Source organism: Scyliorhinus canicula, chromosome 16 (genome assembly GCF_902713615.1).
Source record: "Scyliorhinus canicula chromosome 16, sScyCan1.1, whole genome shotgun sequence".
NCBI classification, from domain to species: domain Eukaryota; kingdom Metazoa; phylum Chordata; class Chondrichthyes; order Carcharhiniformes; family Scyliorhinidae; genus Scyliorhinus; species Scyliorhinus canicula.
This window is the reverse complement of record NC_052161.1, coordinates 10,548,539-10,565,826: the sequence shown is the minus strand read 5'-3', so window position 1 is coordinate 10,565,826 and position 17,288 is coordinate 10,548,539. Positions and strand designations below refer to the sequence as shown.

Here is a 17,288-nt window from a genome sequence, read left to right as displayed (position 1 = left end):
GGTTCGATCCCGGCTCTGGGTCACTGTCCGTGAGGAGTTTGCACATTCTCCCCGTGCCTGCGTGGGTTTCGCCCCCACAACCCAAAAATGTGCAGAGTAGGTGGATTGGCCACACTAAATTGCCCCTTAATTGGAAAAAATAATTGGGTACTCTAAATTTATTACAAAAAAAAAAGTATCTGACTTGAACAATGTGAGAGTCTGTTCGATTCTACATACCTGAGTTCATGACACTTTTATTATCTTTAACATAACTGATTACTTAAGATGAGAGTGTATTCATTAGGAATCATGTTCTTTGAGTTTTAGAAAGTACAATTATTTTGATTTAAGCTGTGGACTTTGCGGCTTTCGTTCTTTGAGTAAATACATAGAAACATACAAAGAACTAAGAAAGAACAATTCAGCACAGGAATAGGCCCTTCGGCCCTCGAAGCCTGTGCCAATCACGTGTCCTATCTCGACCAATCGTCTGTATCCTTCTATACCCCGTCTGTTCATGTGCCTATCCAGATAAGTCTTAGATACATAGAAAATAGAAGCAAGAGGAGGCCATTCGGCCCTTGAAGCCTGCCCTGCCATTCAATATGATCATGGCTGATCATTAATTTCAGCACCCTGGTCCTGCCTCTCTCTCTGTTCTCGCTCTCTCTCGCTCTAGTGAATTGCACAGATTCACCACTCTCTGGGTGAAGGAATTTCTCCTCACCTCAGTCCTAAAAGGTTTACACCTTATCCTCAAACTGTGATCCCTAGTTCTGGACTCCCCCACCTCGGGAACATTCTTTCTGAATCTACCCTATCTAATCCAGTTGGAATTTTATAAGTTTCTATGAGATTCCCTCTCACTCTTCCAAACTCCAATTAATATAATCCTAACTTTTCATATGACAGTCCCATCATCATGGGAATCAGCCTTGTAAATCTTCGCTGCACTCCAAAGCAAGAATATCCTTAAATAAAGACACCAAAACTGCACACAATATTCCAGGTGTGGCCTCACCAATACCCTATACAATTACAGTAAAGCATCTCTATTCCTATACTCAAATTCTGTCACTATGAAGCGAACATACCATTTGCCTCTTTACTGCCTGCTGTACCTGCGTGCTTACTTTCAGCGACTGTTGCATGAGGACACCCAAGGTCTCGCTGAGTACCCACCACTCAACTTACACCAATTCAAATAATCCGCCTTCCTGTTTTTGCTATCGAAATGGATAACCTCACATTTATCCATCGTATAAAGCATCTGTCATACATATACCCGTTCAGCCTGTCCAAATCCCGCTGAAGCATCTCTGCATCCTCCTCACAGCTCACCCTCCCACCCAACTTTGTATCATCTGCATGTTTGGAGATAATACATTTAGTTCCCGCGACCAAATCATTCATATAGAATGTGAACAGCTGGAGCCCTAGCACACAGCCCTGCGGTACCTCGCTGTCACTGCTTGCCAAAAAAAGATCTATTTATTCCCAATCTTCGCTTCCTGTCTGCTAAACTGTTTTCTATCTATCACGAGACACTACCCGCAATCCCTGGGCTTTTGGATTCTTAAACAAAAATTAAAACATTATTGATGTCTACCAAGATCATAATTTTTGGGGGTCTCATCTGGGATTGTAGCACAGCAGACAGGAGTCCTCACTTAAAGTTGAGGTTGCATTCCTTAAAAACACAACTTTAGGTGAATCGTGGGTTCCAATAGGAATCAATGTTAAAGCCAGAGTTGGGTTCCTTCGTATATTTCTCTCCTGGGAAAAATTAATATACAAGTTGAAATACTGTATCATATATGTGCAGCACTGCATTTCTAGCTGAAGTAATTTGTAACAAAAATACAGCACTAAATATAAAAGAAATACAATATATAAATTAAAACTTTAAAAATAATTACTGTATCTGTTCTCACCTCCGTACAGCTACACGGTATTTAGATTGACCTGGCTCCACCCAGTGGTAGAAGCTGGTCAGTGCAGTCTGCAGCTGCATGCACTAACCGTCCTCTGCAACTAGATGGAGCCTAGGACTTAGTATGAGTTTACGAGCGAAGCCAGGAGCTGAGCCAGAAGTCAGGAACCACTGAAGAACAGACCCGAGGATTCGGTTAAGAACAGAAGCTGGGAGGTGAGAGGGAGGAGTCGTGGTCAGGGAGAGGGTATTATTGGCAGTGGGGGGCGGCTGCGAATGGGCAAGGTGTGAGGGGATGGTGGGAGGTAGTTAAGGTCAGGAGTTGGCAAGGCCTGAAGCAGGAGGAAGAGGGACTGCAGGCGAGGTTGGAAGCACTGGGGATAAAGTCATGCGAGTAGGCATGCCACAGAAGAGGAAGGTGGTGGCAAACAACACTAAAGTGAAACCTGCAACGTTAAACAGGTATACTGATGCTACTCTATTGACCAAGTGAAAGTGAGTCACCGTTAAGTGACTTTAAGCGAAGACGTGCTGCACTAACTTCATAAATACTGTTGAAGAACTAACTCCTTTGGGCTTGAAAGACAAAGTTTATATTCGTGGAATGTCAAATTTCTCAAATATGATTAAAGCAAAAGCACACTTATGATATTTAGCTTCTACTCCAATCCCATGATGTCCCACTTATTTATTTTACTGTCTGTGAAATTTTCCCGCACCGGCGGGAAATGTTCTGTGACTCGCTGTCGCCCACGCTGGCCCAGGTCTCGATCTCATTGATCCCCAAAAAGGACAAAGATGCGAGAGAGTGTGGATCATACAAAGACCTATCCCTCTCCAAAACACTGACACAAAAATCTTGGCAAAGCTCTGGCAAGGCGACTGGGGGGCTGCAGTGCTAGATGTGTTCAATTACGATCAGACTGGGTTTGTGAAAGGAAGACCACTAACAGCGAACAGCCTGCCGAACGTAGTAATGACCCCATCCAGGGTGTCCCTGGATGCTGAGATAGACTTGGATCAAGTAGAATGGAGGTACCTCATAGAGATGCTTGAACGGTTTTGGTTTGGAGAGGGATTAACCATGTGGGTGAGGCTCCTGTACAGCACTCCGAATACTTTTATTCGCATGAGCAATTGAGCTGCTGGCTATCGCCCTTAGATCGGCGGATTGGTGGACAGGCATCCAAAGAGGCGGCTGAGAGCATAGAGTTTCATTGTATGCGGATGACCTACTCCTCAACGTATTGAATCTCCTGGCCAGCAGGGGAAAGATAACCAGATTCCTGAGGGAGTTTGGCGCTTTCTCAGGTTACAAACTTAGCCTGGGTAAGAACAAAATCTTCCCGGTAAACCCCTGAGAGGGAGGAGCGGAGCTGGAGGAACGGCCGTTTAAAGTAACCCAGAATAAGTTCAGGTATCTGGGGATTCAAGTGGCCCAAACCCGGAAGAGGCTCCACAAATGTAACCTCTCCAGCCTGGTGGAGGAGGTGAAGAGGGACCTGCAAAGATGGGACTCATTCCCTCTTTCACTAGCTGGAAGGGTTCAGACCATCAAAATGAATGTGCTGCCTAGGTTCCTCTTCATTTTTAGATTGCTCCCGATCTTCATCCCCAAAACCTGCTTCAGCAAGATTGGCGAACTAATCATGACCTTTGTCCCGGGTTTTGGGGGGGGGGGGTGCCGAGAATATGGAAGGCCATTTTACAATGGGTACCGCACGTGGGGCGGCTGGCCCTACAAAATCTTCTCTTCTACCACTGGGTGGCTAACATGGAGAGGGTCAGAGGATGGCTAAGGGAACCAGAGGCGGATTGGATCCAAATGGAGGAGGCCACCTGCATAGGGACCTCTCTCTGTCCGCTGGCCACCCCACCGCTTCCGGCCCCCTGCACTGCAGGAGCCCAGTTGTAGTGGCCACCATTAGGACTTGGAACCAGTTTAGATGCCATTTTCAACTGAGCAAGATGTCCACGGGGGTCCCCATCTGCAATAAGCACAAGTTCGTACCGGAAGGAGTGGACGCTACCGTTGGGACATGGGGACGGGATGGAGGAACGCTGACTGTAGTGGACGACGGGCACGGCTCCATCTCAACCCCCACCAACATGGACAGAATGAACAATCGAGGGGGTGACCCCGAACATACCAGAATACAGATGGAGACAATGAGAAACGACTCCTATTGCCAAGCGACAGAGACCCTAGTGAACCCCGACAGACTTCTGAAAATCAAACATTGTTGTACAAATGTAAATATTATCCAGCGTTGGAGCCCAGTCACGGCTATGGTGACAAGGAGGGGCCCGAAGCTGGCCATTCAAACCTATGTTATTGTACGATACTTCGTGTGAAAGCCAGTCTTTACCCCCATTTTTTTCTGTTTCCTCCTTTCTTGCTGTAATAAAAATATTTTCAATAAAAAGAATGATATCATTGAAGTAAGTTGCAGCAACTCGAGCTCACCTATTGTGATGGAACCAAAATGAGATGGAACGCAACAATTATTATTAATTTTTTAAAAATTTATTATTTCTACATTTAGAGTACCCAATTATTTTTTCCAATTAAGGGGCAATTTAGCATGGCCAATCCACCTATCCTGCACATCTTTTGGGTTGTGGGGGTGAAACACACGCAAACACGGAGAATGTGCAAACTCCACACAGACAGTGACCCAGGGCCAGGATTCGAACCCGGGTCCTCAGCGCCGTAGGCAGCAATGCTAACCACTGTACCACCGTGCTGCCCGGAACACAACAATTATGTGTGAACTATAGAAAAGTCAATGAAGTTATAAAATAAGATTCGTGTCCTATTCCTCATTTGGAAGACTATTGAAAAGGTGGGATAAGCAAAGTTTATTACCAAAATTGACTTACTGAAGGGATACTAGCAAGTACCTTTAGAAAATAGAATATAGAACATACAGTGCAGAAGGAGGCCATTCGGCCCATCGAGTCTGCACCAACCCATTTAAGCCCGTACTTCCACCCTATCCCTGTAACTCAATAACCCCATCTAACCTTTTTGGTCACTAAGGGCAATTTATCATGGCCAATCCACCTAACCTACACGTCTTTGGACTGTGGGAGGAAACCGGGGACCCCGGAGGAAACCCACGCACACACGGGGAGAACGTGTAGACTCCGCACAGTCAGTGACCCAGTGGCGAATCGAACCTGGGACCCTGACGCTATGAAGCCACAGTGCTAGCCACTTGTGCTACCATAAAGCCACCTTATTTCTAATGTTTACCAATTTAAATCCTTTAAAACTACCTTTGTTTTCCAACAATATGCTGAATTAATGAACCCACAGACGTATTTAAAACCAGACTAGGTGGGTTTCCCAGTTACCACATGCCAATGGCATTAACTGACTGATATTACAACCGTTACTATTTGCGATACATTGCAGCTATTACTATTTGTACTGCATTACAGCACTTCATGACTGTCGTATATTAACATTTGTTAAATGTGATATATTTCAACACGTATGTGGTTTATTACAGCCCTTATTATGTATGGCATATTACACTTAAGTATATGTTCCACCATTTTTATGTGTTGTATATTGTATATTGCAATATATGTTACATATCAGAAAGGGCGAAGGAAGTTAATGCTTTTGTAATGCCAAATGGTCTGTATCAGTTTAAAGTTATGCCGTTTGGAATAAAGAATGTGGCCGCAACATTCCAAAGACTAACCAGAAAGGCCATTTCTGGATTCAAGAATACATAGACGATCTGATCTGGGAATGTTCAATCAAACGTGGAAGGAGCATTTGAACAGTTAAAGGAATTGTTCTACCAACTACAGGAGGCTGGCTTGGTGATAAACTTGACTAACTTGAGTTTGCAAAAGCCCAAGTCACACTCTTAGGCCATACTGTTGGACATGATCAGATGGCCCCTTGAAGCATGAAAACAAAAACTATTGGTGAGTCCCCAATACCATCAACGGGGAAGAAAATCCTGAGATTTCTGGGCATGAGTGGTTTCTACAGAAAATCTGTGCCAAATTTCAGCAGTGTGGTTGCTCCACTGATTGAACTTTTAAAAAAGAACTGGAAATTGGACATCAGAATATCAGGAGGCATTTGACAGTCTGAAAACTGGGCTAACCACCGTACCAGTTTTGGCAACACCGAATTATGTCAAGCAATTGAAGGTGGCCATTGATTTAGATTTGGATTTATTGTTGCGTATACTGAGGTACAGTGAAAAGTATTGTTCTGCCTACAGTCCAGGCAGATCGTTGCATACATGAGAAACATTAAAGATGCGATAAATGCACAATGTAAGTACATAGACATAGGATGAAGCATAAGGGGCGGGATTCTCTGACCCCACGCCGGGTCGGAGAATCGCTGGGGGTGGCGGGGGCGCGATTCATGCGGCGACGCCCCGGTGGCGGTGTGCCGATTCTCCGGTGACCGGAGAAGCGGTGCCATTGGCGCCGGAGTGGCACCCCCGGCAAATCTCTGTGCACGGTTGGCCGAGTGCACGCCGAGTTAGGCCGAGTCCCGCCAGCGCTGTTCACGTGTGGTCCTACCCGGCGGGACCACGGTGTTCACATTGCGGGGCGGGGGGGGGGGGGGGGGGGGTGGGGGGGCCTCCACGGTGGCCTGGCCTGCGATCGGGGCCTACCAATCGGCCGGCGGGCTTATCCTGGTGGTGGCCTATTTTCCTCCGCGCTGGTCCCCTGTAGCTCTCCGCCATGTGTGGGGCCGGCATGGAGAAGACAATCCATGCACATGCACGAATCCACGCCACCCATAGCGCGGACCCGCGGTGCCAGTTCTGGCGCCGGTATCGGCAGCTGGAGCAGCGTGAGCAGTGTGCAGCGCAGGATTGTTGCTCCTAGGGGCCTGTTGACGCCGGCGTAAAATGCTCCGGCGTTTACGACGGCATCAACATTTCGTTCCAGGATCAGGGAATCCCGCCCAAGGACTATGATGCTGCAGCAGTAGAGAGAAGGTGTGTGGAGAGATCAGTGCAGTCCTTAAGAGGGTCAGAGTCTGGTAACAGCGGGAAAAAGCTGTTTTTGAATCTGTTAGTGTGTGTTCTCAGACTTTAGTATCTTCTGCCCGATGGAAGAGGGAATAACTCGGGTGGGAGGGGTCTTTGAGTATGCTGTCCGCTTTCACAACACAGCTGGAGGTGTAGACCGAGTCAATTTCAAGTGACATTACCACTACACCACATCACTACCTGATTCTGCTGGCCAGCGATGAGCAAAATGAGGTGGAAGGGTCAGAGACATTAGCATTCACCTCACTTAAATTGCTACCCCAGTTTGGAATTTATTGTGGTTCAGCTATTTTGGGTTTTGGCCTTATTTCCGGTGTTTTGAGCCTAAGGAATAAATGTTGGCCAGTCAGAAATCACAGGAGAATTTGCTCCTTAAAAGATTCTTGTCATGAAAAATCGTAAATGCTACTGACCTATAGATGGTGCTGTTAGCAGCGCAACCAGACTTTCTTAATGAGATTTTGCTACTTGAACAAATCCGATAACTAGTTAAAGACACCTTATACTGTTTTATTTATTATTGAAATGGTGCTTGTTCTTGCAAGCATATCCGACTAGTCTTGGGAACCATTTCCAAAGTGTAATGATCATTGTAGCCCTTAAGGTCAGCAGCCCAGCAAGCTTTGCTGAGGCTGTTTCAATAATGTATTCTGACAGAGCCTCGGCAATCTCTTACACCATTTTTGTGACTATTATTTATATAAAGTTATTAGAGGGTGTCATTTTATTTCTCTTCAATATTTATGTTCCCAGACACCAGATCACCAAATCAGAGCCTTGGAATGCAGTGGACAGACACAGTAAATCGACCGGAGCGGACTGAATTTGGGGGTAGTACCCCTCAACAAAGTTTAAGTAGTTACAACTATGTTCCAGACTACTCTGTACGGCTATTAACTGACATCCAGTTTGTGAAGGTAAAAGCTTGCTTCTGTGTTGTGATCCTCCTGAGAATGTTGTTTCAGCTGATTCATTGTGTGGATGCATAGTGACGGAACTGTGCGTTGCCACAGTAGTCTTCGCCATGGCAAACGTCTGACCACTACATTCCCATTAATGGAATAAGAACATAAGAGGAGCATGAGGAGGCCATTCAATTCCCGAATGGACTTTGTGGGCTGAATGGCCTCCCTCCCCAATGTTGCGTTTCTATGATTCTATGAGGCACAAGTGTTACAATCCCAGTTGCTGTTACAACTGGACAGGAAAGTCCTAGAACAGAACCCTGGCTCACAAACCCTAATTTTTACGTTGTTTAGAAAACGTGGAGGAACAGAGTCAGAGGACTGCCAATTAGTCTTCAACACCAAAGAAAACATTTATTAAACCCAAAGATTTACAGGATATTCCCTCACTCACCCCTTATCTTCACAAATGTAAAGTTTTCTAGGATAACACGGGCTGCGCAATATATCTTACGATGTAATGTTCACTATAAATATACAATCCCTGTAGCCCAACAGGCTCGGGTATGGGCAGACAACACCCCACTCAATTGATCTTCTCTGGGTTTCTCCTCAAATTTCCCCCAGGTGATTGTCACATGAGTGTTTCTGAACTCTGCTTTTGCAGACTCTCCATGTGTTGGTCTCTACCCGAACATTAGCTAATATTTTGAGAGAGGAGGCGATCAATTGGGATAACATTGGGACAGACAGTAATTTACAAAGACTCTAGTTGAGATTTGAAGACAAAAATTATTATTAGTATGATTGTTATATGAGCATTAGGACAGTGGTTAACACTGCTGCCTCAGCGCCAGGGACCTGGGTTTGATTCCTACCGTGGGTGACTCTGTGTGGAGTTTGCGCGTTCTCCCCCCTGTCCGTGTGGGTTCCCTCCTGGTGCTCTGGTTTCTTCTCACAGTCCAAAGATGTGCAGGTTAGGAGGATTGGCCATGCTAAATTGCTCCCTAGTAGATGGGATTGCAGGCATAGGGCGGAGGATTGAGCCTAGGTGGGGTGCTCTTTCGGAGGGTTGGTGCAGACTCAAAGGGCCAAATGGCCTTCTCTATCATAGAATTTACAGTGCAAATGGAGGCCATTTGACCATCAGGTCTGCACTGGCCCCACTTAAACCCACACCGCCACCCCCATGCCTATAACCCAGCAACCCCACCGAACCTTTTTGGACACTAAGAGCGACACGGGGAGAATGTGCAGATTCTGCACAGACAGTGTTCCAAGCCGGGAATTGAACCTGGGATCCTGGTGCTGTTAACCACTGTGCGATCCGTAAATGAGGGAAAGGTAAAGATTCTATAATTGTTCAGTTTCTCATACTGCCTCCACCATATATCTTCGAGAACCTGCATGCTAGGTGTGTTTTAATGTCCTTCCAGGTGTACTCAGCGATTTACTTGTATTTTGAATTTAGTGTTGCGCATTCATTGCTTATAATGCGGTCATTTCTACATTGGGGAGACCAAACGCTGACTCTGTGATCACTTTGCTGAACATCTTTGCTCAGTGTGCAAGCAAGACCCTGACCATATGATCGCTTCCCCATTTATGCTCTCCCCCGCACCCCCACTGGCAATTGTCGGTCTCTATCTTGTTCTCATGCTTTTGCTTTCAGACAGCACTGATCTTTATACTGCTATTGACACCTACTTTGTAACATTACCATCCCTTTGCCTGGTGTTCCATGACATTTTTGTCATTCAGTCTCCCCTGCCCTCTAACTTATCCCAGCCCGCCTTTGCTTCACTTGCCAGTGACCCTTTCTCAACCGTATAAAACTGATCGCCTTCTTGCCTCTATTCAGTTCTGAAGAAGTCCTATTGGACTCCAAATGTTGACTCTGTTTCTCTCTCAACAAGGTGCTGCCAGTTCTGCTGAGTTTTCCCAGCAATTTCTGTTTTAACTCAGATCTCCAGCATCTGCAGTATTTTGCGTGTTATAAAAGTTACTTTTTATCTTTGTTCAGATCACGAGGATGCAGTATGCAAATGCGGTAACAGCAACCCAATTGGAGATTTCTCCCCAGACCCCTGAACCTGATATGGCACTGACAGAATCAACAAGTAAAGACCTAACGACTAGCATATTTACTGAAACCACTAACTTGTCCAATGGGAAGAAACGTGTGATTCGTAAGTCTCCTTGATGAGAATTCAGTATAGCTTACTTGGAAGCCCTGAGTCCTTAAATGTGCATCTAGCTTGGATGTGTCAGTGCATTAACAGACTTCAGTGCCAAACATTTTGGCCATTTTTAATTTATGAAGGAAAAATCAGCTAAACACTCTGCATTAACTGAAACGAGCTTGTTCATTTGCACCTGAATTTATGGCTGCTGTTGCTACGGTATTTGATATGAACCTTTAAACTTCATATCTATGACCATACAACTTTGGTTGTTTGCCCTCCTTATTGTCCACTGTACTTTAAACCCTGCACTGACTCTTCTTGTTTATGTTTACAATGTCTGCGGCCTCACATGAAGCATTAAAGGCTGATGAACAGTATCTGACTGTGAAGAATGCTGATTGCAAACAAACCCTTGGAATGCTGCATTGCAATTCACTAGAAAGGTTGTGCTTTGTTTTTAATTTCTGTCATGAGTTGTATTTTTTTTGCCATTTCTAACTTTACCTAACTGCATGATTTAAAATAAAAACTATTTCTGCACATTGTGTTTATACTAACATGGTAATGAACAGTTGCTGAGAGTTTTCTGTTGTAGAATGGGAAAGCACCGACTGACTTAATTTGCTTAAGCTTCTGCTCCCCCCACTGCAGCATAAAACATATGGGACTGTTCATTCTAACTATTAGTGGACAGATAATGACTCTATTTTAACTATGGCGCCAACTTTTGGAAGTTGAGATGTTTCTAAAGATATCCCTCTCTCTCGCCAATGGATTGTTCCTTAATCTGTTCACTAAAATTTATTGTCTTGTGTGATAAGCTACGTGATTGAGTGACACTGTGTGTTACGGGAATTCTACAATTATTACGCATTTTAGTTTTGCACAACTGGCAGAAGTTGCCACACTTCAGCGGGTTGCAGTAAAGACTTCGATTTTTAAAAAATATTTATTGAATGTTAGTGTTTACTTCAGTTGTGACATTTATTGAGAATTGCCACTGTATATTTTTCTATTGCTTGATTCTATAATGTTTGTGCACTTGTATTGGTGTTATTGACATGAAATCCCAGACTAATGTTAAGGACAGTATTTCATTCTTTCAGATAAGCATAAATGAAGTCAGAATAAATAAAATTAAAGAAATTTAATGGCCCTATTTACGTGAAGTCAGTAATAATGATTTTCTTAGTTAATTAGTTTGAAATCAATTCACAAGACTGGTAAATGATTTGATTTGCAGCTTACATTTTGTTGCAACATTTTTGGAATAAATTACAGCAAGAAATTACAAACATAATGTAGAATTGCCGTATAAGTGCTGCATCCACAACAGATAATTCTGTTGATTGATCGATGTCTGTGTTAACCAAACTCAATTTATTTTAGTAAGTAGTTTTCAACACCATGTAAATGCAAAGCAGCTGTTTTTGACAAATTGAGTTTTATTGCTTAGTTTATCAGTTCGTTTTCAGAACGAGGTATACTGACTTATTCCTTGATCTTAATAGTGTTTTGGTTAGGAACTGTCATATCCTATTGTGTCACAGTGATGAGAGTTAGCTATTCAAGCATCAAGTTTGTCTCAACTGCTAATTTACCTCTGCAAAGTGACATCATTTCTGATATTACACAGACATTGAATAATGGAAATTCTGTAATTTTAAGGAAACTTATCTCCTTTACTTGCAGTACATTGTTATTTAAAATGAATCACTCCCCCTATTCTAAATCTTTTAAATATTTCAATCCAACTTTGAAATATTTATTATGCGTTCTGATTGATTTCCAAGTTAATGTTGTTATTTTTTTACTAAATTTAATTGACCTTTGAGCTTTGATGCATTTTTACAGCTTGTATTTAGTAACAAGTCAATATTGTTAGCTGCAATCAGCCACACCACTATTCCCAGGCAGAATAAAGGTGGTTAGGCAATTCTTCTGTGAATCATGTGTGGCGATTGTCAGGACTGTAAATGACTGGGATTGACTTATGAATCTGTTTGCTTCAGCTTGTGGAGACACTTTTATAAAATAGTTTCTTTTTACAGTAAAATACATTGTTTGGCTGTAAGTCTTGATGTCTGTAAGTCCGGCCACAGCCAATCATTTGCAGCGATAGTGGTGTCTATAGACATTTTTACCTTTCCATTTCTTACACATTTCCCTATTGTATCACCAGGTGAAAGGACCATGTGATCTTCCCCACTGATTATGGTGCATTGATTGGTTGATTGCACATTCATCAGTACATGGGACAGTCCGTGACTTCTTAATATTTTATTGCTGTCAGTGGCGAACATGTCTCACCTCTACTTGGTACTCGGTGTGATGGCTCAATTTAGAATAGACATGTTTAATAAAATGGGGGCATTAACCCATCCTTCCATTAAACACAACAACCCCTGCAGGGTCATTGATTTAAGTGACCAACACTACTGCTCCGTGTGATGTGATTGGAAATCTGGTGCTGCTGTTGAAAGCTCACAATGCAAACGGGAGGTCCCCAAGCCATTCATTGTATGTGATGGTAAAGGAGAAACAACCTGTTCTTTAACTTAAGTTCCAGTTCTGCTGCACGGTCATTGACCTGAAACATCACAGATGCTGCTTAGTGTTTCCCAGCATGTTCTCTTTTTATTTCCAATTTCTACCTATTGAAGTATTTTGCTTTTACTTTTGAAGTTAATTCATTTTGGAAAAATGCATGTAAATTAACAATAGGGACACCAACTTCAACGGTAGCGATTTTTGATTAAATGTATGCTCCACAACTAGTTTTAATCAGGGTGGCAGAAACTTATCAACTTTGAAGGCTTTGCTACCCAATCTACTACTGGTGGGATATTGTGGTCGACGCGATGACGGTGTGTTGAAACTCTGGAGTTTTTTTGCAACAGTCCATTAATATTTTCCTCTTCACGTTTCCTGCTGAGTCAGTGCAAGAAGGTGTGACTGGAGAAGTGATAATTAGTAAAGAGTGCAAGAGGTGAGTTGCCAGGGAACTCTTTCACAAGCTCCTTCATGCTTGGAAAGGTCTGTAGCCCAAGAAAGTCGAAAGAGAAATTGAGCATTTTCAGGATGACAGTGGGAATAAGAAAAGGGAGAATGACCCAGAGTGTGCTGACAAAATAATGTTGGGTTTAAGGCATATCCTATTATTGAATATCTACATAGCTAACAGATTTGGGGAGGTGGTGGCATAGTGATATTGTCACTGGACAATTAAACCAGAGACCCAGAGTGATGCTCTGGGGACCCAGGCTCAAATCCCACCACTGCAGATGGTGAAATTTGAATTCAATAAAAATCTGGAATTAAAAGTCTAATGATGTGGAGATGCCGGCTTTGGACTGGGGTGGGCACAGTAAGACGTCTTACAACACCAGGTTAAAGTCCAACAGGTTTGTTTCGAATCACTAGCTTTCGGAGAACTGCTCCTTCCTCAGATTCACTTGAGGAAGGAGCAGTGCTCCGAAAGCTAGTGATTTGAAACAAACCTGTTGGACTTCAACCTGGTGTTGTAAGACTTCCTACTAGGACTTTAACCTGGTGTTGTAAGACTTCTTACTAAAAGTCTAATGATCACATGAAAACCATTGTCGATTCTTGTTAAAGTCCATCTGGTTCACTAATGTGCTTTAGGGAAAACAATTTGCCGTCCTTACCTGATCTGGCCTAAATGTGACTTCAGATCCACAGCAGTTGACTCTTAACTTCCCCTCAAGGGCAATTAGAGATGGGCAACAAATGCTGGCCCAGTCTGCGACACCCTCATCCCATGAACAAATTTTTAAAAATTTTGGCTAGGAAGAAATACCCCAAGAGTTGCAAATTACCACAAATTGCTTGATGATTTGCACTGGTCCCTAATATAGCCATTAGCCTTGCAAAAATAGCAGCCAGCCCTCAACCGTCCTGTGATTCTTGAAAATTGTTGCATCTGCACATTAGTTGCCAATTAAATTTTGCCTCGCAAAGTCGGGATGAATAATTAACAATGTATAGTACCTTTAACGATGAGATTTATGTTCTTGTCAATCACTCTGTTAGGAATGTTTTTCTTTTAATCCGATCTTTCTCTCCCTCTCTTTCTTTTTGTACCTGATTTTACTCCAATTCACATTATTTCCATCACCCTCATTTCTCTTTCCTTCTCTGTCCTTAAATTCCATTGGTCTAGATGATAGACAATTAGTCCCGTTCAGCAAGATCCCAGATATTCCATTGCGTTGTCATCTCTCCCTTCCAGCAATTTTCAGCGCAATCATTTCCAAGCTGATGGGGTGTGCTGCTCGGGCAACTTCTGGGACAATGTTTATGTCAGGATCTTGGGAGTAATCTTACTATATTTATTTATTTGAAGATTTGAATGTACTCTTTTTAATAATTTTCTGCTCATCAGTACCCCAAAAATAAAGATGGAGCTTCAACACGGGGAACACATGTAAAGAGGCCTTGGGGTGGGTGCAGAGGAGGTTTACCAGAGTGGTATCAGTGAGGGATAAATAGTTTGTCATGTGAAAATATTGGAGAAGCTGCAGTTTTACTCCTTAGAGCAGTGAAGGTTAAGGAGAGCTTCCATACTAGTATTCAAAATTCTGACAAGTTGTGGGAAACTGTTTCCATTGGTGGGTGGATCATTTACCAGAGGACACCAATTTGAGAAAATTGGCAAAAGAATCAGAGGGGACGGGGCAGCACGGTGGCACAGTGGGTTAGCACTGTTGCCTCACGGCGCCGAGGTCCCAGGTTCGATCCCGGCTCTGGTCACTGTCCGTGTGGAGTTTGCACTTTCTCCCCGTGTCTGCGTGGGTTTCGCCCCCACAACCCAAAGATGTGGGGCAGCAGGGTAGCATGGTGGTTAGCATAAATGCTTCACAGCTCCAGGGTCCCAGGTTCGATTCCCGGCTGGGTCACTGTCTGTGTGGAGTCTGCACGTCCTCCCCCTGTGTGCGTGGGTTTCCTCCGGGTGCTCCGGTTTCCTCCCACAGTCCAAAGATGTGCGGGTTAGGTGGATTGGCCATGCTAAATTGCCCGTAGTGCCCTAATAAAAGTAAGGTTAAGGGGGGGTTATTGCGTTACGGGTATAGGGTGGATACGTGGGTTTGAGTAGGGAGATCATGGCTCAGCACAACATAGGGGCTGGTTTAGCTCACAAGGCTAATCGCTGGCTTTTAAAGCAGACCAAGCAGGCCAGCAGCACGGTTCGATTCCCGTACCAGCCTCCCCGGACAGGCGCCGGAATGTGGCGACTAGGGGCTTTTCACAGTAACTTCATTGAAGCCTACTCGTGACAATAAGCGATTTTCATTTCACATTGAGGGCCGAAGGGCCTGTTCTGTGCTGTACTGTTCTATGTTCTCTATGTTCTATGTGCAGGGTAGGTGGATTGGCCACGCTAAATTGCCCCTTAATTGGAAAAAATGAATTGGGTACTCTAAATTTATTTTAGAAAAAAAGAATCAGAGGGGACACGAGAGAAACTTTTAAGCAGCAAGTTTTTATAATCCAGAATACATTGCTGAAAGAGCGATGGAAACGGATTCAGCTGTAACTAAGGGAATTGGATATGTATTTGAAAAACAGAAGGATTGTAGAGCTTTGGGGAAAGAGGGGGATGATGGGTCAAACTGGATTGCTCCTTCAGAGAGTCAGCAAAGATTCGATGGGTTGAATGGCCTCCTAAGGCCAGCAGAGGGCAGCAGAGCAGAGCTACTGATCAGCTGTTCTGGGGGAATTTGCATACGTGCAGTGCGGTCAGCCTAAGTTGAAGGTGAACCTGCGAAGAAGACCCAAGGAGTTTGAGTAAAGGCAAGCAACCAGCAGAGGGCAGCAGAGCAGAGCTACTGATCAGCTGTTCTGGGGGAATTTGCATACGTGCAGTGCGGTCAGCCTAAGTTGAAGGTGAACCTGCGAAGAAGACCCAAGGAGTTTGAGTAAAGGCAAGCAACCAGCAGAGGGCAGCAGAGCAGAGCTACTGATCAGCTGTTCTGGGGAAATTTGCATACGTGCAGTGCGGTCAGCCTAAGTTGAAGGTGAACCTGCGAAGAAGACCCAAGGAGTTTGAGTAAAGGCAAGCAACCAGCAGAGGGCAGCAGAGCAGAGCTACTGATCAGCTGTTCTGGGGGAATTTGCATACGTGCAGTGCGGTCAGCCTAAGTTGAAGGTGAACCTGCGAAGAAGACCCAAGGAGTTTGAGTAAAGGCAAGCAACCAGCAGAGGGCAGCAGAGCAGAGCTACTGATCAGCTGTTCTGGGGGAATTTGCATACGTGCAGTGCGGTCAGCCTAAGTTGAAGGTGAACCTGCGAAGAAGACCCAAGGAGTTTGAGTAAAGGCAAGCAACCAGCAGAGGGCAGCAGAGCAGAGCTACTGATCAGCTGTTCTGGGGGAATTTGCATACGTGCAGTGCGGTCAGCCTAAGTTGAAGGTGAACCTGCGAAGAAGACCCAAGGAGTTTGAGTAAAGGCAAGCAACCAGCAGAGGGCAGCAGAGCAGAGCTACTGATCAGCTGTTCTGGGGGAATTTGCATACGTGCAGTGCGGTCAGCCTAAGTTGAAGGTGAACCTGCGAAGAAGACCCAAGGAGTTTGAGTAAAGGCAAGCAACCAGCAGAGGGCAGCAGAGCAGAGCTACTGATCAGCTGTTCTGGGGGAATTTGCATACGTGCAGTGCGGTCAGCCTAAGTTGAAGGTGAACCTGCGAAGAAGACCCAAGGAGTTTGAGTAAAGGCAAGCAACCAGCAGAGGGCAGCAGAGCAGAGCTACTGATCAGCTGTTCTGGGGGAATTTGCATACGTGCAGTGCGGTCAGCCTAAGTTGAAGGTGAACCTGCGAAGAAGACCCAAGGAGTTTGAGTAAAGGCAAGCAACCAGCAGAGGGCAGCAGAGCAGAGCTACTGATCAGCTGTTCTGGGGGAATTTGCATACGTGCAGTGCGGTCAGCCTAAGTTGAAGGTGAACCTGCGAAGAAGACCCAAGGAGTTTGAGTAAAGGCAAGCAACCAGCAGAGGGCAGCAGAGCAGAGCTACTGATCAGCTGTTCTGGGGGAATTTGCATACGTGCAGTGCGGTCAGCCTAAGTTGAAGGTGAACCTGCGAAGAAGACCCAAGGAGTTTGAGTAAAGGCAAGCAACCAGCAGAGGGCAGCAGAGCAGAGCTACTGATCAGCTGTTCTGGGTGAATTTGCATACGTGCAGTGCGGTCAGCCTAAGTTGAAGGTGAACCTGCGAAGAAGACCCAA

The 17,288-nt window shown here is 44.6% G+C and overlaps 1 protein-coding gene across 1 annotated transcript in view; it reads left to right on the top strand.

Moving 5' to 3' along the window:
- LOC119979688 (metal transporter CNNM1) overlaps positions 1–17,288 on the top strand; it is an 85,304-nt gene that overhangs the window by 44,757 nt on the left and 23,259 nt on the right. The window contains exons 6-7 of the mRNA XM_038822232.1: positions 7,711–7,874; positions 9,886–10,051. Coding sequence (XP_038678160.1) covers positions 7,711–7,874; positions 9,886–10,051 — 330 coding nt within the window. The remainder of the gene's footprint in view (positions 1–7,710; positions 7,875–9,885; positions 10,052–17,288) is intronic.